Source organism: Pezoporus wallicus, unplaced genomic scaffold, assembly GCF_028554395.1.
Source record: "Pezoporus wallicus isolate ANWC-B61680 ecotype Strahan unplaced genomic scaffold, APGP_CSIRO_Pwel_v1 scaffold_11491, whole genome shotgun sequence".
NCBI classification, from domain to species: domain Eukaryota; kingdom Metazoa; phylum Chordata; class Aves; order Psittaciformes; family Psittacidae; genus Pezoporus; species Pezoporus wallicus.
Genome location: NW_026642649.1, coordinates 11,094,404 through 11,122,230, shown reverse-complemented (window position 1 = coordinate 11,122,230; position 27,827 = coordinate 11,094,404). Strand labels below are relative to the sequence as shown.

At 39.4% G+C, this 27,827-nt stretch overlaps 1 protein-coding gene across 1 annotated transcript in view; it reads left to right on the top strand.

The window, feature by feature from the left end:
• RALA (RAS like proto-oncogene A) overlaps nucleotides 1-27,217 on the top strand; it is a 28,504-nt gene extending 1,287 nt beyond the window's left edge. Inside the window, exons 2-5 of the mRNA XM_057431399.1 lie at nucleotides 17,763-17,923; nucleotides 18,722-18,930; nucleotides 22,269-22,443; nucleotides 26,569-27,217. Coding sequence (XP_057287382.1) covers nucleotides 17,810-17,923; nucleotides 18,722-18,930; nucleotides 22,269-22,443; nucleotides 26,569-26,691 — 621 coding nt within the window. The 5' untranslated portion in view covers nucleotides 17,763-17,809 and the 3' untranslated portion in view covers nucleotides 26,692-27,217. The remainder of the gene's footprint in view (nucleotides 1-17,762; nucleotides 17,924-18,721; nucleotides 18,931-22,268; nucleotides 22,444-26,568) is intronic.
• The last annotated feature ends 610 nt before the right edge of the window (nucleotides 27,218-27,827 follow it).

The following is a 27,827-nucleotide window of genomic DNA, read 5'->3' as shown; positions in this document are numbered from 1 at the left end:
GTATTTTGAGTTGCATGTACTCTGGCAATGTTGAAATAATGTTGTCTTTATTGTTTCTGTGTAGACCTTAAGGAGAGGATTTTTAGCCATGAAAGAGAAAACTAGAACAACATCTAGCTGTGTGTTTGTTGTGAATTCTGTCACCTATGGGCATGTATTTATATCTATTTGTGTATATATATATAAATAACAGAAATAGTAAGCTGGCTGAGAGGGGCTGGGGGGCAGGGAGGGATGTGGCTGAGGATAAAGCAGTGCTGGCTAAAAGCAACCATGGAGGAGCACATGACTGTTGAGTGGTGTTGGAGACCTTGCAGTGGTCCACATGTCTTCTGTATTCCAGCTGACTTGCATAAGGACAATTGTGTTCTTAACCTCTCTTAAGGCATGCACTGGCATCCCTGCATATACCTGTTGCAAGGCATCACCCTGCAAGACGGATGTCCTGTCTACAATGAGCTTTTACTCCTGTTAAATTTCAGGTGTGTCTGCCTTGGAAGGAAATCATTGCTGAGGTAAAGGATGTTGCTGTGTTAGGAACTGATATATGGCAGTCTTGGGTATCAAAGAGTAATATAGGCACAGCGGCTTGTTATGCAAAAAGTTGTTTTGGCAACTGTGTTTTGGCTCACTGACAACAGCATTGTTTTCCCTGCAGTTTCACAATTGAAGAAGAAATAGTTATATGATAAACATCTTTTAATTTTGTGATTATATTTGTTTGGTTTGCTGCCTTAGCAAGTGGTATAGGGTACAGTGGTCCTGGAAGTAAGTCGGTGATGTCATGTGTTCTGAACAGGGAACTCCTCATCCCCTTGAGAGTGCTTACAGCCAGCTTCCAGTAAACTTCTAATGGCTCCAAGCTATTGAAGTTACTTTGCATCTAAATTGAAACCTGTTTTAAGTGAACAAGGTCGTTTAATAGGCTAGTGACAACATTCTTGTGAGCATATAATAGCCTGCCCACATCACGCACACAATTATGGGACAATTGTTTTAAGTCTCCTTCCTCCCTTATGAGGAATTCACGTGAGGAACCAAGAAAATAGAACAGTTGGTAGAATTACAGTACAGCCGTTGAACGTTCTGCAGAATGTTTTATGTTTTATAAATTACTAAGTAGGGAAGCAATGGTTATATGTTATTAGTCTGTTGCAGTACTTAAATCAGCTCTCAGGGTAGTTCTAAAATGTTATTAGTAACTCTTACTGTCTGCAGAATGTGAAATTATTTGTAGTCCTTTTGGATGTAAAGAACTCAAGAGTCACTTTAACTATAGCAAATGTGTCTTGCAAACAGACCAGGGAGGTATTAAAGCCAGTTTTGCTTCTCATTTTGTTTTCCTAACTATTGTGAGTCAGAGTGAGCACTTACCAACCAAGGATATGTCAGTGGGTACAGCTGCTTGTCAGATCTGTTTGGGAGATGTGCAACCATCAGGTTAGGCTTATACTCTGAATCTCAGGAGCTCTGCACAGCAGCAAAACCAGTCTGAAATCCCTACAGATAAAACAGCACTGGGTTTATGGATGGGAGCAAGTTGGAAAGAAATGTATTACAGGCTAAGTAATCCCGCTTTAGAACTACCCCATGTTATAACTGGTTCCCTTTGCCTAGAGGGTGGCTTAGTCTTTACTACTAGTGTTTTGTTTCAGCTTAGTTTTGTATCTTTCAAAATCCCAGCACCTTCAGGGCAATAGAGTGATAACACTGGAGTGTCCAGCCTGTGCACAGAGAGAGAAAAATGGAGAGAGAGAGAGAGTTGTGTAGGAGTCGTGAGAGAACACAAAGAGAACACATTTTTAATGAAAAATAGTTACAGTAGAGAATTCAAAGTGAGCTATGCTGTAATCAGTTTATAATGCTAATAGGGAGAGGAGCCAAGAATGCAAAGAAGGTAGCACAAACAAGACATATAAAGAGCTGGTTGCATAGTAACTCTGCAGTCATTACTTTAGTGGAATTGATGGTGCTTATTTTGTGATACTGGCTCCTTAGTCTGAGCAATTACAGTATACATTGAGTTCCTACCAGTACAGTTCATTTAATGTATTGTGTTTGTAACAGTAAGTTTACTCTACATCATTTGATGTGAGTGTGTGGGAGTGTCTGGTGCAGTGGCTCACAAGGTTTCATTTAAAAATGGCATGTAAATACACTGTATGACCAAACAAGTATTCCTGCAAATTATTGAAAATGGGATTTTGCAAAGAAGCTTGGCATCTGCGCGTGGTAGGTAGGTAGTAGGGATCAGCCATGCATTCAGGCCTTGGTACCTGTTTCATTTTACTCTCCACAATGCTAACTTAATACCCTCCTGTGCTACTGTTAGACTTGATCTGTAACTCCGATCCTTGTCTCCAGCAGTCTGAGAATGCTTGTGTAACACCCACATATAAACAGGCAGAAATGTTTCCGTTAACATTAAACAGAGTGTAGTAAACATGGAAGTTTTCCAGACAGGTCCTTCTCTTTGCTAGGACACCCATTCAAGCCCATGAGACACTTCAGGGTAGAGCTGACCTGTCATTTGAACAGTGTAGTCTTGTTGGTATAGCTGTGCTGTTTCCAGAAAGGGCTTTTAGCGTAGAAGTAGAAAATTCCAGCAACATTTTTTTCCAATGGGATTTTATCTCAGACCTCAAAATAAAAGCAGTTATACAGACAGGAAAACAATGTTAATGTGACCCTCTGCAGTCATGCCATGTCAGTCACAAAACCCACCCTTGACGGGTGAAGTCACGCCATGGTTTGATAGCACTGAAGTACCCAGGCTGTGCATAGAGGGGAGAAGAATGGAGATGGAGAGGTGTGTAGGAGAGGTGAGAGAACACAAAGAGAGGAGATGTAATGAAAAATACAGTTACAGTAGATGGACGCAGTGGCCCTACTCAGAGCAAAGCTGGTAGAAGCTCATTCTTAACCGTCTCTCACTGTTACCCGTGGAGATCAAAGTAAGCAAAATCAGGTACTGAGTTAAAGTGGTTATTGTGTAGAAGAGCTATTTTGGTATGAGACCACTAAATTTTAAATTTTTTACACACTTAACCACCTAAATGAATTCCACCTTTGTGGTGTAATATGAGAATAAAGCTTCATTCCGATCCTCAGAACTCCTGTGTTTTAAGATACAACGCTTCAAATCACACACTCTTAACAACTGGTTTCTGTAAGGTCAAGATTTATATTGAACAATATCTAAATTAAGAGGTCATTGCAGTGTTTTAGTGACTAACACACCTTGTTGCAATTTGAATTCTCTTTTTGTACATTGACATTTTTGAAGCTGTCACTGATTTTAAAATGAGCATGAAATTTGTTTTACATTGATACAGTTCACATTGCGAAGTCAGTGACTCAGCACTGACTGTATGGTACGGTTTGTTACAGCATCTTTCCTTCATGCTTCAGGTTGCGTATTTTTTGCCTGCTGATCATCAGGCATGATGGCTTTGAGATGTCAGTTCATTCATATGCACTGGAAATAAAGTATATAATAAACCAAGAAAACTTAACCTAGAAGGAAAACACTTCACTCTAGACTCCTTCACTATGCAGTCCATTATTGTAATTCAGAATTTAAAGAGTAGATGCGTTAGACTAAACATCAGAAACTGTTTTCTGTTGAGCAGGTTCATCCTCTACAATGTTAGTAAATGGTTAGCGTTGCAAGGAAGAAGAGATGGTTACATGTAACTTTAATAATGAAATTCCGCACAGTCTGCAACATGTTGGAGTACCCCTGCGGGAAGACACCCACTAATGTGAGATGTGTAAGATGCTAGTACTTGATTGTTTATCCCTGCTTAATGAAGACTGTGCTAACAACAATAATTAAAAATTGAAAGGCTGTGATTAAAAAAAAAAAACCAACAAACACTAAGAAAGCTTCTATTCTGAACTATTAATTTGGTTTGCATCAGTCTTGTTTTATTTTAGTGTATAGTGTAACATAAAGGACTGTTTTTAGAACAGTTAGTTAAGAAAACAGGGGGTGCCTTTGTTTCAGAAATATTAAAAAGAGTCAAGTTAATCAAGTGGGTTTTCCAGGGGCAGCATTCTTTCTGTGAGGAAATTGTTTCAGTGTTGTTGTGTAAGAGTTAAGCAGGAGCTGTTGCTGCCTTTTGGACTTAGAGGAGTTAAATTCTAAATCTTAATTCAAACTATGTCTCAGTCCCCTTTCTTACATCTTGTTTTGATAACAACTTGGATCTTAAGTCATGATCTCAACTTTTTACTCTTACGGTACTGCTGTGAAGGAAAATACTTTTGACTAATATATATTGCACATTTTTAGCATCTCTGTGCTTTGTTAAGGAATCCCATTGCCAACTAGCATTTCCTGTGCTCAGAGCTAGGGAGGCTGTCATTCGGAGATTGACGATGTTCTTCGAGAGGCCAGTACTGAACCACAAAATATTTTAGGAAAGCCTCTGTGCGTACTCTCCTGCAACTGGCTCCTTTCACTAACCTGGGGCATGTCATTACTGGTTTTACTGATGGGTTCACTGTTACAATTACACATAAAATAAAAATTCTGTAGTGCAGCTGCTGGAATTTCTCAGGCCCTCTTTGCCCAAGAACCAAAGAGTGAAATGTTTGCGTTTAGATTCATTCAAAAAACCTTAGAATGTCCTGATTTTTATTTTGAGAAGTTTCTTCGCTGTCTTGTCTCTTTAAAATTCTTCATTGGATCTCATTGGGAAAGTTAATCTTTTTAGGTAACTTGGTTTGGCACATGTTCAACTTTTCTACTAGAAGGGCATCCTTTTCTTAAAATGAAATAGAAGTTAACCTGTATCTGTCATATTTTCTGTCTTGCAAAGGTTGAGCTTTATAGCTCTTGCAGTCAAAGTGGATAGAGGAATGAAACAATATAACAAAAACACTCTTCTCTGCAAGATGTGTGAGTTAAAACTGAGACCATGTATATAACATATATAATTGAAATGAGATTCATCAGGCTGGAGTATTTTGAAAAGCATTGAAAAAGCAAGTTCTAGTGATTTTAAGTGTCATTTGGAAAATTTCAAGAAAACCATCTATTATTGCTTGAGGACCAAGGTTTTATATTGTAATCATTCTAATAGGTTTTACTGCAAACTTGGAAGGTAAGACTTTTACAGATATAGGGGAAAAATACTCCTGGGAAGAGAAACTGAAGCGGAAACAATCTTGTAGCCAAATACTAGGATTTAAAAAGCCAAAATTAATAAACTATTGTGATATACAATGTGATAAGATACTGAAATATTCATAACTAACCCAGTCAGGATGGCACAGCTGTTCTTGGATTGTCAGTAGTTTGAAGGAGAGATTTTTCAGGAACATGATTTCTGTTTCTCAGCAGACTAAGGTCTTTCGTGCCGACCATTATCTGTGAACAGCAGGAATGGGTTTTAACAACACTTAACTTTTCCAGGCTTTCTGCAGGACTTGGGCTATGGGTGTGTTAAGGTTTTTTGGAACCTTTTGGAATAAATCCCTCAAGTAAAAGAACCCTGTAAAATCAGCTTCTGACTGCGGATAACTGATGCTATTAGAAGTACGGCAGATGAATTGAAAGCATGTAAGTGATTGGCTGGAAATAAAATGTTTTCGTAAGTCAGCAGTAGTGAAGGTTTTGTAGGACAGAGGAAATCCTATGTTACACCATGCAAGGTGGGAATGGTATTAGGTCACATACTTCTTACTGGAATTTAAAAGGTCATGTGTACGGAAAGAAATACAGCTCACATTTGGTAGTGTTTAGCGTTGTGACATGTGTAGAATTAAATCAATTAAATGTTGAGAAGGATATCAGATTTCACCATGGGTTTTTATAGTAGTTCTTCCCTGGGAGACTAACCTTTAAAATAAACTGTATTTGCTCTGTGAATACCACTGGAATGCTTTTAGCTTTTGCTTTTGCTTCTGGCCATAGGAAGAGAAACATGCTTGAGATACATTTAGTGATGTGCAATAGTATACTGTCCTTATCAGTGCCTTTTCCAGTAACAAGAATTACAAAACTAATTTTTAGGTTGTTTGTTGAAAGTTGACAGCTACTTCACTTGGTTACCCAGATAGCCTAAAATGAACATTATGCTTGTTCCTGTGTTCGGAAATTGAGCCATGATTTTTCACACATTGCGGTGTAAAAATTGTTTCTTAGATAGTTTGTTCTGCTAAAACTTAGAATTCACACAATTACATTCTTGTAAATCATTTCACAGCTCTGCAGTGTTCTGGATTACCGTGTGCATGATGACAGCTGTAATAGTTCAAATAGGAACAACAAGCAGGCTTTAGAAGTTTCTACTTTACAATTTGAAAGCATTTAATTTGGAAATGTCTTCTCTGGTACTGCAAGAAAAGTCTGATCTGTAGTTTAAGCAGGGCAAGATCAAAACCACCACTGGCACTGAATGTGGAAATTGATAAGTTGACCTGAATAGTAATAATTTCATACGAAGTTCACTAACTGAATGCCATCTGTTTCTAGCTACTGCATGTTTTATGCCTATAATATGTGAAATACCCATGAAACTCTACCATGTATCATATGATTGGCAAGCTTATATTGAACTGAAAGACAGTTAATTGTCCAGATGAGTCTTTTAAGTAAAACTTGGTTGACTCTACCAATTTTTCAGATCATAGCTCCAATAGTTTTAGAATAAACAGCATCTAAAAATGGGGAGGAAACAGACTAACCAGTGTTTCAACTTCATGAATGCTGTATTACAATGCAACATCAGGTCTATAACAGCTTGTGTCCTTGAATCACCGACTCAAAAGGTTAATTACAAGCCTTTGTGTATTTGCAAACCAGTCTCATTCAATGAGTCATGCATATGAAATCCTCTTTCCCTGAATAAAACAGAAGTTACTAGGATTTTGCACTGCGTAGAATGTAAACAAGAGGACAAGTTACCACAACAAAATATGGCTACAAAAGTAATGCTCTTGCAGTAATACTACAAAAGAGTACTTATGCTTTTGTAATTGGGTGGTAAAACAGATGGCAAAGTCATAAAATGAATGAAGTAACTTGCTTTGCCAAGTGAGATTTCACTAATGAAATTTATTTGCTACAGCTGGATGATTCTTTAGAGGAATAAAAAGGAATTTTTTTGAAATGCAAAATCCAACATGCTCCTATTTTACGAGGTTCCTTTTGACTGGTGTCTTGATGCAGTCTGCCTGTGGGGAGAGAGATCACTTGCCTATGTTTGTGAAGAGGAAATGGAGAATTTGGTTCTACCTGCTTCTTGATTTCTCTTGCTGATGTCCGGTCCTGGGTCTTTGCACCATTTGTGCTGCGGCCTTTAACATAGATGTGCCTGCACCTGCTGGAGTACTTGTTCCCTGCATCCTTCGTTGCCAGGAGCCACTTAATAGAATGTGAAGGGTAGTGTATTTCTGCTCTGCTTTTGTTGAACCTTCAGCCAGCTGGGCACTGACTACACAGAAGAAGGTGGTCCTCCCTCAAAAATGCTTTATTTGAAAGCTTAAACTTTTTCTATATCAGGAATTTCATAGGAGCATTACTCAAGGCTTTTGTGTTCATTCTGTCTGTGCTAATACCTTGGGAGAATTTAAGGGTGTTCTTGTTTTCACTGTAATACTATATGACTGGCTAATAATGCAAAATGAGTTGTTTTGAGTGGGATAAACTCTGTAAACTGTCACTATTAGAACTTGTCTCCCTGTGAAGTAAGATGCCTGCAACACAACAAGGCTGCTTCTACCAGCCAAAATCCTAACTTGTAGAAGGGATGCAGGTAGCATCCCTTCAATAGATTCCACAAGACAGCTGAGTGCAGCCTGCCATGAACTTGTTTTTGCTTTGCAAATACCATGTGTTTCTAGATTTCTCTGTCAGAAGTTAACTTTCCTGTCTATAAAGCAGTGAAACTATTTGGGTGGAGGTTTGGGTTTAGTAAGTGTGGATGTGAGGTCATCCTGGCTGTAAAAATGACCATATGAATATTTGCTTTTTCTAGAAAATACAGATCTGACATTCTGAACTTCTAACTAAAGGAAGAGCATAGGATTGCTAACAACTGATAAGATACTTGTGTTAGAGGAAAACCTGATGAATGGACTTGTTCTGGCATGCCTGTATTTTTCAAGTATATCTTTTGGAAGCCTTCTTCAGACTTTAAATAATTTACTTAGGCCAATGCAAAATGCTTGTATTTAAATCTTCCTTAAATTTCTTTAGTGAATGTTGAAGTTTAACCGTACAGGGGCAAAAAGGACACGGTGATGTGGATGAGATTTCTTTTGAAGTATGGTTGACAAAAAATGGGTTTGTGACACCAGATATGCTGTAAGCAACTTTCTGAATGCAGAGCGTTGGAACAGCTATTACAAGTGAACCACTGAGCTCGTGCTGCAAGCTCTGGCATAGTGCCTTTGAGGGAACTCCATTTTTGTTGCTTTACTGAATAGCTGTAAGCAGCAGCTCTGTGCAGGTGTGAGTGATGCCTGACTTTTCACTGATAAGTTAACTTCCAAATGTGCTTTCTTGAACTTGACATGTAGGGTGAAAACGGCTGTAGCTTGTATGTCTTAGGTGCCACTAGCTGAAATGTACTCTTGAAGTGCTTCCCCCTCAGTCCTTAGTTGAAGAGCACTAACCTGAGACCCAGAGTTGTTCATCCTGTGTTACTAAAAGTCATCCTTGTAGGCTATGCATTGCCTTTTATATCTTATGAACGGGGAAGAAGAGAGTCTGTTTGTTCTATATCAAATGCTGAGTAAAATTCCATAGTAGCATCTGCTTTTTGTAGTATCTCCCATGAATGGAACATTCCTGACTTTTGTCAGGGGATTTGATTATGGGTATTTGGTATGGGAGCCTCTTCTGCAGATGTTCCCCTCTTCTGTTTTAAGCCTTTCATTCCTTCTTAGTTTTGCTTATGCTAGAAAATGGGCTGTAGGACCATAACACCTGTTTGTCTGTCTTGCTTCTGAATCCATGCAAGTCTCTGGCCTGCATAGTCTTGACAGGACGGTGACATGTGATTGTTTATTCCTTTTACCATGACTGCCATTACTGTTAATTCTCTCCTCATGGTGTATAATGTTAAATTGATACAAAATTAATACCTCCTGTTAATATGGTAGATTACAGACCTCTGTATTTAGAAGCTTAATCTAAGAGAAAGACATGACTCTTCCATTTTATGTTAAGGCAACACTCCAACACCATCAGTCTCAGAAATCCAAGTTCCCTCAGTGATTAGAACAGACTGAGATAGGGTGCCAGCCACATAGTGACCCTAAGGAAGCAGAAATCATTCTAGATTCTCATGTAAATGTGTGTATTACCATGATTACTTCATAGTGTAACTTTAGTCAATTGAACTTGTTGCTGGTGTTAACTGAGATGCTGTGCTTGCGTTTGCCACTTTTCCAGACAAACCATTGCAAGTATCTAGGATTCTTCCAAATGTCCTGCAATAACCATTACATAACTTAGAAAAAGAGAGGAATCATCAAGAGGTGCTATGTATTGGTTGAGAAACCTTACTTGCATTGTTTTTCCACAGTGTTTATAGGCTGCAGGTCCTAAAGTTCAACTTTGTAGATTTCCTCAGCTTTGTGTTTTTCTGGTCTGCCTCTTGTGCTGACAAGCTTGTTTAGCTATCCAAGTATCTGTCCAAAACCAGTATAGGTTATTTTTTGTCTAGAGTAACTTCTGAACTCCTTTGCCACCTGGCTGTTGCAAGCATCATTGCTATTAGAAGGAAGGATATGGGAGTATCAGTCAGGCTGTGGCTGGTTCAGTTTTTATCAGCCTTGCAGGCATGCACAGTTGGGATTTGTGTTTTGTCAGCTCTTTATGTAGACAGTGATGTAGCTGCTTCATTTTTTCTCAGTACACTGCAAGGTTTAAAGTCTTAAGACCTTGATTTTGTTCCAGACTATTTCTGCTGTTCAGTTTGTCAAGGTTTTCTTGGTTGCTTCCATATGGGTTTCAAGAAATTTCTTTATGGAAGGTTTTCCCCAGAAGTCTTCTTGCAGGATGCCAGAGGCTTTTTGGTAACAAAGTGCTGAAATGATGACTTAAAACATATGGAATACATTATCAATTCTCACTTCAGAAGCTGCTGCACTGTGCATCGCTGTGCCCAGAAGCTGGCACTAGGGCCCTCTGGAGCCTTAGAGAGACTTCTGTAAAGTCAACTTGTTTACTGTTCGCTAGTGATTTAGTGACTTCTTGTTGGCGGGATCTCACTTGTTGATGATGTCTTAAGAGTGCAAGTATGTGGGGACCACTGTTCTTTATAGCAGCATCATGTGATTTATAGAGTGGATGCTGCCTCGGTCACTTGAAGAGTTTGTTGGTTGTCTCTTCAAGTTTCAATGCCTGGATATGGTTACAGTTTGAGGGACCTGTCTCAAGAAGCTGGGAAATATAGGTCTTCTGCCAGAGGAAATTTGCTGCTGCTGAGAGATAGAACTTAAGTCAGTTTTCTACCCTTTACTTAGTAGATGTGTAGTCACCTTAGTAAATTTGTTTTGTGGGTGTGGGAGAGACAAGCACCTTCTTTTATGGTGCGCACTAGAAAGCTTTGGAAAGAAGCGTTCTTACGAAACCTTGAGTGTGGTTTAACTCCTTGTTAAAGTCATGAGAAGCTATGAATCCAGATTCCCAGTGAAACAGGTTTATGTCAAAGGATTATTTTCAGGCGAAAGCTAAGGACTTCCTGTGAAAGAGTTTCTAACTTGTTCTGAGGTTGAGGTTCAGGTGGCCTGTTTCATTGTCTTATGAGGCTCGTAATTTCTAAGATAGATTTTAATATTTTGGTTCAATTTCTTCTTTATGCTATCACTTAAAATTTATGGTGATTATTTAATATTTGAAATATTTGTTCTACCTTAATAAAATACTGATGGTACTTCATGCAGAGCTTGACAGATGTTGCACATTAAAACTGTAATAAAAACACGGGTCAAACTCAAGGCATGGAATGACACTTATTACAGAAATGCTGATCTAACCTAAAAAACTTCCTTACTCTCCAGTTGTTAAAACAGCTGGCATCATGTATCCCATCCGATGTCCTCATGTATCCTATCTATTTCTGGGTCATGGGGTGTTTCTGCTGATCTGGTTTGAATATTGTAATTAAAAGCAGCTGTTGGGAGGGTTAGACTCTGCTTGCCTGGAGTTGCCTCCCTCCACTTCCAGGAACGCTTTTGTTGCAGGAATATCTGAGTCATTCCTGAGGTGTCTTCCAGATATTTTGCATCCAGTGTGCTAGGCTGTGCTGATCATTTTTAAACAATACAGTCTCAAGTACAGTTTTGCTGTTGTTAACCAAACTGAAATGAGTGGACTCAATAAGGAATGAAGTAACTGAATGAAATTGTGATTTATTATTTTTTATGTAATAACAGATGAGATTATATTGCTTGATAGTCCCTGTGGACAGGAAATCACAGAATGGTTGGAGTGGGAAGGGACCACCAGCGTCATGTAGTTCAAGCACATTGCTCAGGGTTGTGTCCAGATGGCTCTTGACTTTCTCAAGCGTGGGAGACTCCCCAAACTCTCTGGGCAACCTATTCCAGTGCTCAGTTACCCTCACAGTAAAGCTCTTCCTCACGTTCACGTGGACCTTCCTGGATTGATGCTTGGTAATATTCTTGGTCCTGTGTTTTTTCTTGAAAGCTGAACTTTTTTGTAGGTCATGCAAGGCAACAGAGCTGTGAATCACTTTGTGGGAATTAAGAATATTGGAGAATATTCAAACTCGCTTTAGAAGCTGAGGTTACTGTCAAATAATTACTATGAATTTTCACCTCAGAATGAGATAAGAAGTTGCAGCTAATATTTTTGGAGGTGAGAGTTAATGCTAAGTATATAGTAGAGAGCAGTGCAGGTGTTAGTTTCTTCAATTAGAAAAAAAAGTTGGGAGTTACTTGTTTAGAACAGCATCAGTGATCCCTCCATTACTAAATTTTCTTCAGTTCAGTAAGTGAATGACGCAATATTTTGCCTTTCTGGAATTACTCTGGTCAAAGCATATTAGCAGTAGTTCCTAATACTGTGCAGGTAGCTCACATAATTGAATTATTCCTGTCCCTTCAAATATATCAAATTGTAACTTAGGTAACAGAGTCAAAGCAGATGCTGCCATGTATCAGCTACCGGTTGTAATTGATGCTTATTATATAAAATAGTCTTCAGGGAAGAAAGTTACTCATCATAAAAGTGAGTGTGTAATGAGGTTAATGTGACAGTTGTGCAAATCTTTATGCAATCTCTTGAAGGACAGGAAACAAACTGAAGTTCAGTTTTGATGTAATAGTTTTATGAAGGCTGTAAAAATAACAGTACAAGAAATAGTTTTGTAATTGAAGAAAGACACCACTATCTCTCCTTATTATCTAGCATTTACTATACTAACTGTACCAACTATCTTAAAACACAAAGCTATGTTTAACTAGTCCCCTTCAAACAAATGCCTGCAGCAAATCAAAGTCCTCCTACTAAGGACAACTGCATTTTCACAAAGCCTGCATTCAGCTTTATGTATAGTGCTGCAGAAGATGCCAGCTGAATTTGTGCCTGTAATGATGTGACTTGGGTGTAATGCTTCTCCTTCCCTGGCTGTTGACGTTGCATTTACAAGGCTCCAGGGGATCAAAACAGGCTTCTGGAACTCTTTTAGTCACACTCTTTAAGAAAATTAGTCTGATCACATGCTCTGTTCTTTGTTAATTCTTGGCCTATTGGCTAGTTTTGGGTACATTTTGACAGAGGTTTAGGTATCTTAGATATGATTATTCCCATAAATTTTCCAAATACATGCTGCTGGCTAAAGAGGGAGAAATCTGTACCAGTGCTCCCTGTAAAGGAAGGGAGACAATCTGAGCTGAATGGCTGTTGCCCTCTTTGGGCTGGTACACAGCTACTCTGGCCGCTTTTTTTTTGCTCCCTTTTAGTATATGAATGTTGGGGTTATTGCATGGATATGTAAGGAAGCATGCTCTGCTTGTTTTCGAGCAAGTTATTCCATAAGGAAAAGCCACCTGAGAAATAGACAACTTAAGAAAAGTCCTCTGAAATTGATCAGATGAACAAGGTGAGTGAGAGAATAAAAACCCTAAGGTATTTTTTCCACCAGTAAACATAAAAAGTTTTACGTCTAAGTTTATTGGGCTGAAGAACTAGATGGGAGAACAAAATAAAGACTAATGTGGAAAGATCAAGAATTCCTGCTTTTTAATTCCTCCTTGCCATGTATTTGCAAAGATACCTTCCCTGAAGATATTGTCACTGGATATAAAACCCTTTTTTTTCTTTTGTGCTGACATCTGATCTTCTTCCTTACTCTTGTGGATCTGGATAACTACTCTGTGCTTCAAGACTTTACGTGGGAGTTATACGCTTACTGTGTCCAAGTCTCCTAACGAAGAACTCTTCCCAGCTCCTTCCTCTGGTGAGTGGAGCTGAATGTTGTATTTAAATCCCGGGGGATCAGAGATAACACTGTGTTTCTTGCACCTTTCTGTGTGAAGTATGAAGCTCTGTGGGAGTTAGCACTGATACAGGTAGAAGCCAGTCACTCAAGATAGGCAACAGTTCTGTTGCTACATGATCTTTATCACCGAGGATGATCTTAAAAGTTATTCAGCTGCTGACTCTTCTTTCCTTTGACTGGATTTCTAGACTGTTGGACAAGATGCCATTGCTGATGCTAACAGGAATTACAGTTCCTACTTCTTCAGTTCTTATCTAATTGCTCCCTAAGCTGGCTCTACAAAAATGATGCTGGCTCCAACTGGAAGTGGGGTAGGGGTAGTTACCTCCAAGCAAGTAATAAGCAGCTGTAGCAGCTTTGAGAACTGCTTGCTTTGGCCGAGCAGCCACTGAAATTCACTTGTTTGTGCCCTTATCTGGTCAAGAATGTTGGGAAATGTAGTTTGCTAGGAGTTGATCTGCAGTGGAGGTGAGGACGGATCCGTAGCATGGTGGTTAGACAATTCTCTTGCTCTTCTGAGTGAAGGCATGGCAGTGCCTTGTTGAGCTAGTGAAGCTTTCACTTCCTTTTCAGCTTGTTGGACTACACAAAGAACTACTGAAAAATAAACTTTCCTATATGTCATCAGCTGCATTGCTGTGATGGGGATTACCAGTGGGTGTGGTGAAATGCTGACCTGCCTGAGTGGGTAATCCAGCTACTGACAACACCCTGCCTGGCTCTGTGTGAACCTATCTCTGCTCTAGGGTGACACAGCATTGATTCTACTGCAGGGTAAGCCGGTGTTTATCTTCTGACCCCCAAACAGTTTCACACTGTGAAGATAAACAGTGATAATCACAGTACACATAAGAAGAAAGTATGCTTTTTTTGAGCTTCCTGCAGCAGGATTCTTGCCACAGTCTCTGTCAATTTTATCATCATTATGAAGCAGGACAATTCAGAAACTTGATATGACCCAAATTAATACTACTTATGAAAATGTCAGGCTTCATAAATTAAGGGTAGAAAAACCACTTCGCATGAAACTGCATCTCGGGTGCTTTACTGTTAAAATCAGAATCTATGTTCCTCTTTGTTTTTGAAAGCAGACTGAAACAGGTAGATGTGTGTGGTAGTAGTTTAAAACTTACCACTTTCAAGGTCTTTCTTCTCACTGGCAGAGCACTTGTTCTGAAGCAGTCTCTCTGGATTGAGTGTTGTTTGCTCAGTATCAGACTGTACTTGCTTTGTTTGTAACTTATTTCTCTCTTTTCACACTGTGTATTTTTCACCAGGCCTGAATTTTGCCAGCATTGTATCTTTATTGGATTGTGTAGAACCTGAGAGCAAATAGACCTCCCTGAGCCTCCTCCCATTAGAAAATGTGGTAGGGTATTTATGACAAGCTTATCTTTAAGATTTGAAGGTGGTGGTAGCATAGTTTTACTATCTTCAGTATCTTACTGGAATGTTCTTCACTGACAATTATTGATGACTTGGGATACTGCTTTGACTGGTTGGGTCAGGTTTTTCTAATTCCCCGTTTCTTTCTTTGACTCAGTCTCTTAGGCTGCTTTGGGAGGATGTTATCAAGGCTTTGAAAAATGCATCATTGTTTTGCCTTTTCAAGTGTGTGTCAGCTGTTGCACAAAGTACAAGAAGTGGCAGCTTTTGTCACGCTGGGACACTGCTTGTTGAATTGCAGCTTCTGGTAAAATGTGAATGTTCACATTGCTCAATCTACTTAAAGACTTTAGGTTAATTTACAACAAATAGTACAGTCACACATTACTATTGTGTATTTGAATTTTTTCAGATAGCTTTTGCACAAACTCACCTGTTGGAATTCGTTTGGACTTGTTCGAGTATTGAAGTGCTTATAGAAGAATAGTCTGAGCTGTTGTCAGTTGATGACTGGAATTCAGGGGAATTTTCTTTGTACTACTTGTCTGAAGCATATAGTAAAACTAAACAAGCATGACTTTCAGGATATGTTTTTCCTTTTAAGAGGGAAGTACAGAGACAAAACAATGTTGGAGTAGTTCAAAATGCAGTGTAGTAGGCTGTAAACGTACACATCGTGGAGTTATTTTCATGTTCTCGTGCTCCCTCTTGCGTAAAAAGCAAGCAGTGGTTCAGTTTTGATGTGGTTAAGCCACGATGGCCGAAAGAGAAATGGTTTTTGGGCTCATGCATCTCCTCTTTAAAAGACCTGGTAGCATAATGTTAGTTGTATTTCCCTGCTGTATCTCTACAATTAGCACAGCAGCTCACTCGTGCTTATTTCTCTTACATAATCTTTCTGGGGAAAACAATTTAGGGGACTTAATTTTCAGTTACATTTTCAGGATTCTTTGGCAGTAGAACAGGACGCAGCACTGGTGTGATCTGGAGACATTTTCACATGGGTGTGGGTTAACCTTAGCAGGCAACTAAGCACCAGAGAGCCGTTCGCTCTCTTTTCACCCTGCCAGGGTGATGGGAGAGAGAACTGGAAGGGTAAAAGTAAGAAAACTCATGGGCTGAGATAATGACAATTGAATATGTTTAAAAATAAGTGAAAATTGCTCACTGCCCACTGACCAATGCCCAGCCAGTGCCTGAGCAACAGCAGTCCCAGCAAGCTTCCCTGACAGCTTTTCTTACTAAGCCATGGTGTGGGATATCCCTTTGGTCAGCTGTCCCAGCCTATTTGCTGTCAGAGGATGTGAGAACCAGAAAATGCCTTGACCCTGTGTGAGCACCATTCAGTAATAGCTAAACCATCTGTGTGTGATCACTGTTTTAATTGCAAATACAAAACATGGCACTCTGAGCTATTCTGAAGAAAATGAACTCTATCCCTGCCAAAGCCAGCATACCTCTTCATCTGTTTTAATTCCAGGAAGGATTGACTTAATCCCTAATAAAGCCTCAGTCATCATGTTTTTACACTTACTGCCTCACTGCTCACGTTCCTCAACTAGGGATTTTGATGTAAGTTTTCAGAAAGCTGTCATGCATTCTGATTAAGCTGCATACAGGGGGACTCCATATGCAGAAGGATGTAATTTTAGTGTGAGATTGTCAAATGATCACATTGGGTAAAGGTAATGAGGTAATGGTGTCTTGTTACTACACTGGATTGTCATCTGATAGTTCTGTACACATCTAAACTGTGCTTCCATGTCAGCATGCTCTTTTTGAGCTTTGTAATTAATAAAATGTAAGTTACATTTAGCTCTCAGTTGCTGCTATAGATGTCTCTTGGTTTTGTATCTTTTGTAATGTAGATGTCATTGTGGTTTTTGGACATCAGAGCTTGTTTTGACCTTAAATATCTGGAGGAGGGTACATCCTGTTACTGTGCAGGGACTTTCCCATGTCTTAAGAACTGTGCAAGCTGATAAAATACTCTGTCTTCAAATAACATAAATACCATTATATTACTGTTGGGATAGGGAGGGAATGAAATGAAGGTGTGGGAAGATAGCAGTTGGAGATACGCTAAAAACATACCCTGATTTTTTATGAAAACCTAATGGAATTGTTACTTTTTGCCCATGTGCATGTGTGTGAAACTGTGTGTGAATTAACTGTCATAGAGCCCTTTGGTACTGGTGAGAAGAGATTTGTGCCTGAGCAAGCAGTGGTGGGATTGAGACAGCTATTCCAAGTACATGGAATAGCTGCATTTGTAGCCTAGGAAGGCAAGCTGCATCTTTCCACTCTGTATAAACTAGATTATTCTTTCAGTTCCTGACTGACTTACTGAAACTGGGTATTTTTAGGATTGAAGTGACACGTTTGTGTTCTTTCCTCTGGAAAAGTACCCTGGCTAATCCTTGCTGCTGTCGCTGTGTCTTGGTGCTTGCTATTTAAGTTGGAAATTCCTTCAAATGTCTGTTTTCTTTCCCCTGCAGCTATCATATCTCATGTTTCCTGTATGGTGTTGACTCCCTGTGGCTTCCCTTTTAGACTCTTGCTTAGTAAACTACCAAAACCCCTTGACCAACACTGTGTCCCTGAAAGTCTTTACATACCAAGATGTAAATCTTTTCCCTTAATTGCTCTTGGATGCTTTCTCTTGTGCCCTTTCCAAATGGTGAAGGGCTTTCTTTGCTCTTGCTGCAGGACGGATGAGCTAGGTATGATTTGTGGAATGGCTTCTAGTGAAAAAGCAGATAGCTTCAGTTCTGCTATCTTCAGTGAAAGCAGAGTCCTTAGATATGTAGGGGTTTAAAACAAATCCACTTTAACCAGTGCATGTGGGACAAGGAAAAGAAAACTAACAAAGCAATGTTTTTCTTCTAGATTTTTTTTTTTTCATTTTATACCTGTGAACTTTCTGCAATCCAAAGATGGCAGCAAATAAGCCTAAAGGACAGAATTCTTTGGCTTTACACAAAGTCATCATGGTGGGAAGCGGTGGTGTAGGAAAATCTGCATTAACACTACAATTTATGTATGATGAGGTAAGAATCTGCACTAGAAATTATCTTGGGAAATGTCTGCTATATAGTGTTATTTAAGCATTCATTAGTACAGTTATTTGCAGAAAGAGTCTAAATGTATAGGATGTGGTATGGAAGTCAGGTTAAATTGAACAAAAAGGCTTTTTAAGATTATACCTGTGGAGGTGTAAGTTAGCATTTTTCAGACTTTATCAGCAAGTCGATGCTCTGGCACATAACCAGTATATTTTGCCATTGCTCATTTATTTGAATGTATTTATTAGTGCTTATTTAGGTATTACAGCTCAAAGCTGCTTCCCTTCGGTGAGTTGCATGATGCTTGGAATGATGATCATTTTTTCAATGTTTTTTTAATGCTGCTCTTGAAGTTTCTTGTTTCCTTACTTTTCCCCAGTGAAAGTCATTCTTTGTGATTAAACCTAACAAGTTATGGGTTCAGCGTCCTTTTAAATTGATACTAAATATATTCAAAGTCAGGCCTGCCTGCCTGCATAATGGACCACAGCCAGATGTTGTGCTTGACCAGAAGCAGAGGCTTGGGTAGTGCACAGACATTGATGTTGTGCAGTTACCTCTAGAATTTCCTTGTAATGGCTGAAGAAAGCCAAAACCTATGAACTGTTTGGGCTGATGGAGAACCTGCTTTAACTATGAATCATTTTAGTAGTTCACATAGCCAAAATACATATACTTGTTAGTTACTGTAACCATATGTTTGTTATATCCTTTATACCCAAATAGAAGCATTTGCGTTGTACAGGCATGATTTCCTATCATGAAGATTGTTATTTTTTCTAGTTTGTTGAAGATTATGAGCCCACCAAAGCAGACAGCTACAGGAAAAAGGTGGTTCTGGATGGGGAAGAAGTCCAAATTGATATATTGGACACAGCAGGGCAGGAGGACTATGCTGCAATTAGAGACAACTACTTCCGAAGTGGAGAAGGCTTTCTTTGTGTCTTCTCTATTACAGAGCTGGAATCCTTCGCAGCAACTGCAGACTTCAGGTAAGTTACAAGGCAAGATAATTATTCTAATTACAGTGAGATAATGACAAGTGATTTTTTTGTTTGTTTTCCATTATCCTCATGATAGTCCAGATTGAACGATAACTCTTAATGTGATCACATCATGGTTTGAACAGGTGCCTAGCCATGCCTTTGCTATCTGTACCACTTCAGATATCTTTGCTGCTGTGTCTCTGAGTACCAAAAAGGCTATTGCCACAGAGCAGATACATAGCAACATTCAGAGGGCTTCTGCACTTTTTAAATCAGTGTTGCTTTGGCACCTGTGCTATGAAGCAGTATTTGTGAGTAGACGTAATGTAGCTGAGAAAAATTGCTTATAGGCTGTGTGATTGCATGTAATGGAAGTACAATACGGCAGAATTGTCCTCTTTTTTTTTTTTTTTTTTTTTAGTTTTTGCTTCATATGGAGGCTTATGTTGTGTTTATCTTGACCTGTGAAGCACCACCTGGAACAAAAGGGCAGCTGTAGCATGTCCAGCTGCTTTATACTAGAGTACTTCATAGTTATAAAGGTGTCGTGACCAGATTCCAGTTGAAAACTGTGCAGCAGAACCATGACTGGTGATGTGAAGTATGCAAATTGTATTCTGTGAGAGTGAAATGCATAGTATCAATGACACAAGTCTCCCTACCTCTTAAAGCTGATATTATGAGCAGCAGTGAGAACTATCTTTGAATAGTCTGTAGTAGCTGTGCATTTTCTGTGAAGGCTTGCTGTAAATCTGCCCCTTCAGTCTTGCTTGGATGGAATTTTTCTCTGTGTAAGATACAGATGTATCTTGAATTTACAAGACAAGTTCTGCATCGAGTTCTGCACAGCATTCACACCTCCCACCAAAGTCAGGATTTTGTTTAATGGGGAGCAATGTGGTAAGAACAAAATCTGGAACTGGCTTTTCCTGGAGTAATAAGGATTTAACAGGGGAAGTTTTTTTAAGATGCTTTTTAGGTATGCAGCATGTTGATATCCTTACAATGGTAAGAGATTATTGAACAGGCAGCAGTATAGTACAGGTGTTTTAATTTGGGTTGAGAGAGGAAGCATATTGAAATCACTCTGCGCTATCTTTGAAAGAAAGGACAAAAGAAGACCAGGTTTTTTTTTTACCAGCTCCAAGTGTAGTGGAATAGAAGATAACCTTTGAGAGAAAAGTAAGGACACAAATGCAAAAAGAAATTATCTGCATCTCGGAGATACTGTCACAGTTCAATTTAATGAACTCTACATATCAGAGTAATTAATATTATCTCTAAGGAAGGAGGAAGAGGTAACGGAGAGGGGAGAAAGTGAGATTTTCCTCTTCTGGTGTTCAGGTTTTTTGTGTGTCTTTACCTGTATGTTTATATATTTTGGGAGGAAGGGGCAGGTCTTGATTGGTTTGCAGGCTGATGATACTGTCAGCTGTGGAGGACTATTTAGTATAGTTGAGTTCTGAACTATTCAAATCTGTTTAATGCTTCAAAGTACATGATCTTGTATGGCTCTAGAAAAAACTCCTACTTTTCCAGCAAGGGTGTGTATTGATAATACATGTGCTGATACAGCAAAAATGGAAATAAAAATCCTTTCAGTGAAGAGATTAAGCCTCTCTCCAGCCCAAACGTGAAAGTGCCTTTCAAGTTGCCTTTGAAACTGTAGAAGCTTAAATGCTAAAATGTAACTCAGAAAAATTGCATTCATTCTGCTCTGTGTCAGAGTAACCCGTTTCTCTTGAAGGTACAGTTAAAATACCTTTGGCATTCTTGAGCAGCCTGAGGGAATGCTACTTAAGAGACACATATGAAAGAAAGTGACGAGAAGAATTTGGATGTTTGATTGTTTCTGTAGTATTCTGTCCTGTTGGAATGGGAGAGCTCCAGCATCAGAGCTGTTTACTGCTATTCAGGGTTTAACATTTCTTGTTTAGAAGATACCAGTCTTCAGAGAGGGCTCAAAGGAGAATTTTGCCATCTGGATTGATGTCAGTTTAACTTTCTATGTGGTGAAATTGTTTGGCATCACCTGAACAACTAGTGTTGAAACAAACCAGTTTTTTAGCAGAAGTTTTACACTAATGCAGCAATGCACTGAGTTTCTTCTCTCTCTGGCCACCCTTCCTAACCCACTGTCTATTCGAACTACTTCTGCATAGTTGCAGACCCTGTTAAAACATTTGTGTGGGTATTTGTGAGGGAGAGGAGAAATGCTACTTTAACTACACCTCAGAGTTGAATGCAGTGTTACAAGCTACCTCAAATACATACTTGGCTTAAAAAAAAGCTAACCCTGGGCAGTCTGCAGTTTCTCAGTGAATAGTAACTTCCTCCACAAGACTGCCTGCTGCACAGAGCTTTTGATAGCAGCAGTAGGATCCTCCTGTATGCAAAATCAAGGCCCTGTAGGATACCAGTTAATGAGCTCTCTTCAGCTTCTCTCCGTTCAACTTTGAATGTGGCAACAGGTTTTACCTCAGCCAGCAAAGGGAATCTGTTTCCCTGTGGATTTTTTCAAGCTTTCAGATGTTGCTCCACAATAAAGGGCTGTATTTCACTACTAACTTTATACTCCTTTCTGAGGCACCATAGGGAATGTGCCTCTTCTGGGAAAACTCTTATTCCTGATATTTTTTATGCATTTCCAGTTAGAAGAAAACTTTCATTATTTTTTTAAGTGTTGAAGACTTATGTACCAAACCATTTGTAGTACAGGGTTTTATTTACAACCTTAAACCCTTCATCTTAGCAGTTCAAACACTAGAAGGGTCTGTCCTTAAAAATCTGGTGCATGTAGGACTCATCTGTACACTGGCTTGTAACTGAATGGAGGGCTCTGCAGAGACCGAGTGTAATCGACTTGCATAAGATTCATAAAAGGAGGAGATTTTTCTCTTGGTGGATGCTATAAACAATTTTATCACCATTTAAAATGGCACATGTATTTTTATTAGGGAAAATTCAAGTGTGAACCTGAAGTTTGGGTAGCTTAAAAATGGCAGTCACAAATAAAGACAATGGTAAATGCTGTCCAGACACACCTTTATTAAAAGAAATGACTTATTAATATAAATTCTCACCTAAACCAGTCTTATTCTACTCATTGAGTTTCTTACTGACTCACCTCCTTCCTTCCTGGAGGACTAGCTGTCTGTCTCTGTCTTCATTCTGTATAATGTCATCATGAGGTTTAAGATTTTACTGTTATGTAAGCTTCATAAAAGGAATAAGTGGGTTTTCACTGTAAGATGGAAGAGTATTTAGTCTGAGTTCTTTTTGTGTTCTAAGAATAGTACTTCATGGAAAGCTTAATTTTCTTCCTTTTTTATTTTCCCCTCCAGGGAGCAGATCTTAAGAGTAAAAGAAGATGAGAATGTTCCTTTTTTGCTAGTTGGTAACAAATCAGATTTGGAAGATAAAAGACAAGTTTCTGTAGAGGAAGCAAAAACCAGAGCTGATCAGTGGAATGTTAACTATGTGGAAACTTCTGCAAAAACACGAGCTAATGTTGATAAGGTAATAACTGGCCTCTTAATACAAAGAATCTCTTCACCAGTTTTCACTTGGTATCTCTTCCCTGTGGGTTGTACTTTATATGTTCATTATTTTAGCAATTATTTTTGTGAAATGTGAATCAAATGAGTTTCTCCCTTAGCTTGTGAGGAGTGCATGACTAGGTGACTTCATGTAGGACAGTGCAAATGTGAGGCAGAACAAGTTTATCCCATCCTAAACCACAAGGAGTCATCATACAAGACTTCACTTTATTACAGATTTCTTGAGGCAGCTGTTTTGTCCTAGACTTCTTACTGCATCTTCTATAACTAGAAGACAATCTGCTTCTGAAAAGTGAGGAATGCTGTCTGATCCTCAGCCAGGATAAAACAGCTTACAAAAGCAGGGAAGGGGGGGATTGGAGGCCTCTCTACACTCACATTCCTTTGATGCAGAATGGATAAACCCTTTCAAGCTTTGAGCAGCCTACAAGAGCCTCATGGGTTTCCAGGGGTAAAACCTGGTTCAGAAGGTCATGCAGTAAGAGACAGAATCTTTCTCCAAGAAGGTAAATTATCAATTAGTTGAAAGTATTCCAGCTATAACCCTAAAAAGCAGACTTTCTGGAATACAGAATTCAGAGTAACTCTCAGCCCTGTAGACTGCAAGAGTAACAGGTGTGTGGCAAAAGAAATAAGTAGTTTAGTTGAGCATGCCAACCTTTCCTTCCAGAGCTAGTGACAGACTTGATCACACATTGGAAAATTCTCAGATGTAAATCCTTAGGTATGAGCTGTCAATTCAGTTATTTCCTTACAGTGTGAGGCACAGCTGAGGGAGCACCTGCAGTAGCATTGGACCTACCTTTTCTCCACTCCTCTGCCTTCCTCTTTACAGAGCTCACTCTCAGTCCTCCCTGCAAGGGGGTAGGCAATACATGATTACAGCCTGTGAGCCACTGACGTTGCTAATGCTGCTTCCTGTGCTTGTGCTCTGAGCATGGAGTAAAGAGAGGTTGGAGGCAGGTTGGGAGGAGCCTCATCCACACACCACAGAAACCACGAGAGCTTCCATGCACTCTCTTTCTGCTGAAGCTCTGGAGGAGCATCTGGGATTCAAGGTAGTGCAGAGTTATTCTTCTCCCCATGCTTCTTATGAGTGGAGAAGGTTGCAAGTTGTCTGTTTACCACCTTCTTGTGCTTGATTTATGCTATGATGGGTTGTTGGTTGTCAGTATCCCAGGCACAAAGAAGGGATCTTTTGGTAAGATGGAGCTTGTGCCTCATGGATATCCTGGCTGAGAGTGGGGGCATGATGATAACTAGCAGTTGAGTGTTATATTTTAGACACTTTCAGGACTGCAGTCCTGAAAGTAATGATTTAGCGTTTGCCTTCAGCTGAGCTCAGCACAGTTGGTATGCTTCTGTTGTAGCTATTTTTGCTTTGCGCTTGCTTTGTGAAGAAAACCCAGATTGGGAGGGTGTTTTTAGTGCAACAAAACAGACCTCTTGGCTGAAATGCTGCCAGACTAATGTGTTAAATATTAGTCATCTCCAAAGAATGAGCCTAAACCAGTGATTCTTTTGTTTTATCTGATAACTGTCAAAATGCCCACGGAAATAGCCTACAGAAGTGTCAAAAGAGCAGTTAAAAATAATGTACTGTGTCTATGGATGCAGTTTGCTGTGGGTGTTTATAACTTCTGGGAGTCAGAACTGACTTGAGGAGGTAGGTGCTAGATGCCCTTAGCTGCTTGTGACAGACAAAGGCCATATCTAACATGAAGGAAGCGTGGAGAATTTGGCTGCCCCTGTTAGATGAGAAGTCATTTTTGTTACCTGAGAGACAGAGCAGATGACAATCAGGGTGTCCCCTGCTTCTGGTTTCATAGTGTTACAGAAATCTGCAGTGCAACATGGATATTTTTCATTGACTTCTGAAGAACTCTGTAAATGATGGCTATCCACATCCATGGATAAGGTGCCTGGAGTGTGGGTGTTCATGAGCAATATCTGTTTATTTCCATGTGGATTTCATTTTTTGCTTGGAAGGGCTCCAGCCTTGCTGCCCTGTCTGCAGCTGCCACTTTGACAAGCATGCTTTTGATTGGTAGGTGTCATGCTTTGGGAAATAGCCCATGGTACCATGCACCTTCTTCTTTTGTGTAGTTGTTCCTGATCCTCATCCTTCAGGTTCTCAGTCTTCAGGAGACAGGGACTGCTTGATCAGTGACAAGTTCTCTAATGTAAATCCTTACATTTGAGCTGTCAGTTGCAGCATGAGAGCTGTAGGAGGTTCTCTTCTGCTTGATTGTTGTCTCATCTGAGGTTGTCTTCCTGAAGACATGGGTTGTTCAGTACTACAGCAACATCTTCACGCTGTTCTGTAAAGAAAATTAAATCAGTTAAATGCACCAGAACTGAGTCTTGCTGGGTTTTGGGTTTTTTTTTGGTTTTGTTATAAAATTTACTACACCTTTTAGTTTTGGTGCATGATTGCAGTTAACATCCATCTACTACACTCACATTGAAATTCCCCATTCTTCAAAATCCACTTGGCTGTCACTTAGCAGCTGGGATAAAAGACCTGTGTGTGCATGTATGTTTTTTAATAGCTCTCTAATCATTAGCTCTTGCACACCCATGGTAGGCTACTACAGATCTCCAGGTTTATTTTTGGAGCCGGTGGCATTATGGACCCCAATTGGCATGTACAGAATTTGACATACTATAAATAACACACTGTACATGAGGTTTTGACCCGCTATAGTGTGGGAGGCTTTGTTGGCACTAGAAAATACTAGGTATTCTTAGTTAGTTGCAGCACCTGAAGCTATGGGGTTTGTTATGTGAACTTAAGTTACCATCCTAGGAGACATCTGGCTTCTCTGAATTCCAAAATAGTGGCTTTGTTCAGTTGGAGAAACCATGGTCAGCTTCCATTCATTTCGATAAAGGTGACCCACTAAGCATCATCATAGAAGGTGGGGTACACCAGACAGTTAAATACAGTATCAGTGCTTAAGTGAATTGACAGTTACCTCTTAGTGTTAGCACAGATTTAAGTACAAGCAGATAACTTAGTGCCCATTTAGGAACCCAGAGAGTCTTAGTTCTTGACAAAAATGTTTAGTTGCATTGACTTTCTTTGGATTCCACATAATAAGGACAGTTTTTTTTCTGCAGTCAATACTAGATGAGTGTCACTGCAAATAAAAACATACTGAGTTCTGTAGAGGAGCTTTTCAGCCTGTGCCACTGCCCATGTTTCATGGAAATTGGTCAGATCCCCTGACATAGATCTAGGCAGTATCTCCTGAGAGGAAGAAGTCTTATATTACCATAAATCAGTTATTTATGTTATCATATAAATCAGCTTAGCTGATTTCCTACAATAAATATACAAAGATGAAGTGATAATTTGTTGTAGCCTCCTGCAAGTCAAGGTAAAAAAAGCCTCTTTTCAAATGAATAAAGAAGCTTTAAGTAAGTCATAAAGCTTTAACTGACAGCAGTCTTTGCTCCAACTTTGTCATTTTGGTTTCCTATTAAACCACTCGATGAAAACTAAGTTCACATGTACTTTGGGATTATCTGGCCTAAGAAATTGTTTATGTACTTGTATGATTAATAACTCTGGTTTGAAGGAGATGCTTTTTCTTCTTTCCCGAGTCGCTCTGTGTTTAGAGTTGCATCATGGGACATACTGGCTGTGAAATGTTCAGTGTATGCTGGCTACTTCTGCATTAGTATGTGTTACACTTTACAGCTCCTCACTGAAAAAACTTGAAACACAAAGTGATTTCCCTGAGTCTCCTCAGTAGGATGTAGATAATACATGTAAAAAAATCCTGGCTGGTGATGAGACTCTTGGTTCAATCCTTGTGGAAAATGGTCTGCCAGGATTCATAAGCAAGTATCAGGAAATGGGGAATATAATGGTGCCATGAAAGAAGCAGGATTGCATCAGGTCAGCTTGGCCTTCAAAGCCAGTGAAAAATTTGTTTGATTGGTTTTGCTTTGTTTGCTTAAACTAATGGCATGTAATTGACTTTATTCTAAACAACTGAAATGGATATAATCAGTGATAGCTTCAATTAACTCCTGTGTCTTGTGACTGGTTTTGCATTTATACCTTTTTTTTCAGGTGTTTTTTGATTTAATGAGAGAAATTAGAGCCAGAAAAATGGAAGACAGCAAAGAAAAGAATGGAAAGAAGAAAAGAAAAAGCCTAGCTAAGAGGATCAGAGAAAGATGTTGCATTTTATAATCAAAACCCTGAATTCCTTTGCTACCCTGACCGTACTACTAAAACATATAATTTATAAGCATGCCATTGAAGGCTCAAGTGACTGAAATTTCTCTAACATGTTGGAAATTGTAATGTACCACTAAAAGCATGAATTGGAGCTGCACTGAAAGTCAAATTCACTGAAAAAAAAACAAACAAAAAAAATGATGTGGCTTCCAGAGAAGCAAAGTTCAGTCCATTTCAGAATTGCCTACCTTCTCACATTTCTTCTGAATGTAGTGTTGCATTGGCAGTCTTTGTTTAATAGTGAACAGAGCGGGGAGTATTACTTTGTGGGTTCTTGTAAAGCATACTTTTTTATCACTGGTAATTGTCAATTCATCTTGTCTTTTGTTACCTTGAAACTGACAATTGTGAACACGATCCCTACCTAAGCGGTGTGCGGTTGTTTTTGCCATGAACTGATGCAAATTAGGAAAGAATAATGGATATGCAAACAGTTCTGTTGGAGAACATTAAATGTGGTTCTGCATTACCTGATTAACCTACAAGAGTGATGTAATCTTTCACATTGAAACATTTGAATATGCCTTAATTTCCAAACCTAAGCATAGCAGGTTGCTTAATCAAGGGTGTATTTTCAACTCTGTTGCATGGAGACCGTCCCTGCGCATCAGTGCGAGACTGACCTCTCCGGAGAGCAGTTCTGTGAATGATTCTGCTAACTAGCTGCCTGCTAGCAGTGTCTGTTCTTCCCATGTGTGCCATACTCTGGTATTGTGAATAATACAGAGCATATTCTGTCATCCAGAACTCGGTAAACAATATGGTATCTCAAAACTAAAAGCTCAGAATGCATACAAGACTCAAGTCATGAGCCTAGGGCACATCTAAGACGGAATGGTTGTTTGAAACTTAATGTGCTGATACCTTGAAACTTCCCTTTTGCGCGTAGTTTTGTTGTCTAGCTGTTCCTTGGGTTTTAACTCCCTGGAGCTGGGTAGAGTGGAGCTGATTCAGTAGTGCTACTGTGTTTTGAGTTAAGATGTTGTCTGGGAAATTCTGCTGTCATCGGTTCTTTTGTGTTCCTGATACTCTGCTGTGGGAACATGGTGTGTTAACGCTGAAGCTCTTTGCAGGTTTTGTACTGTTTA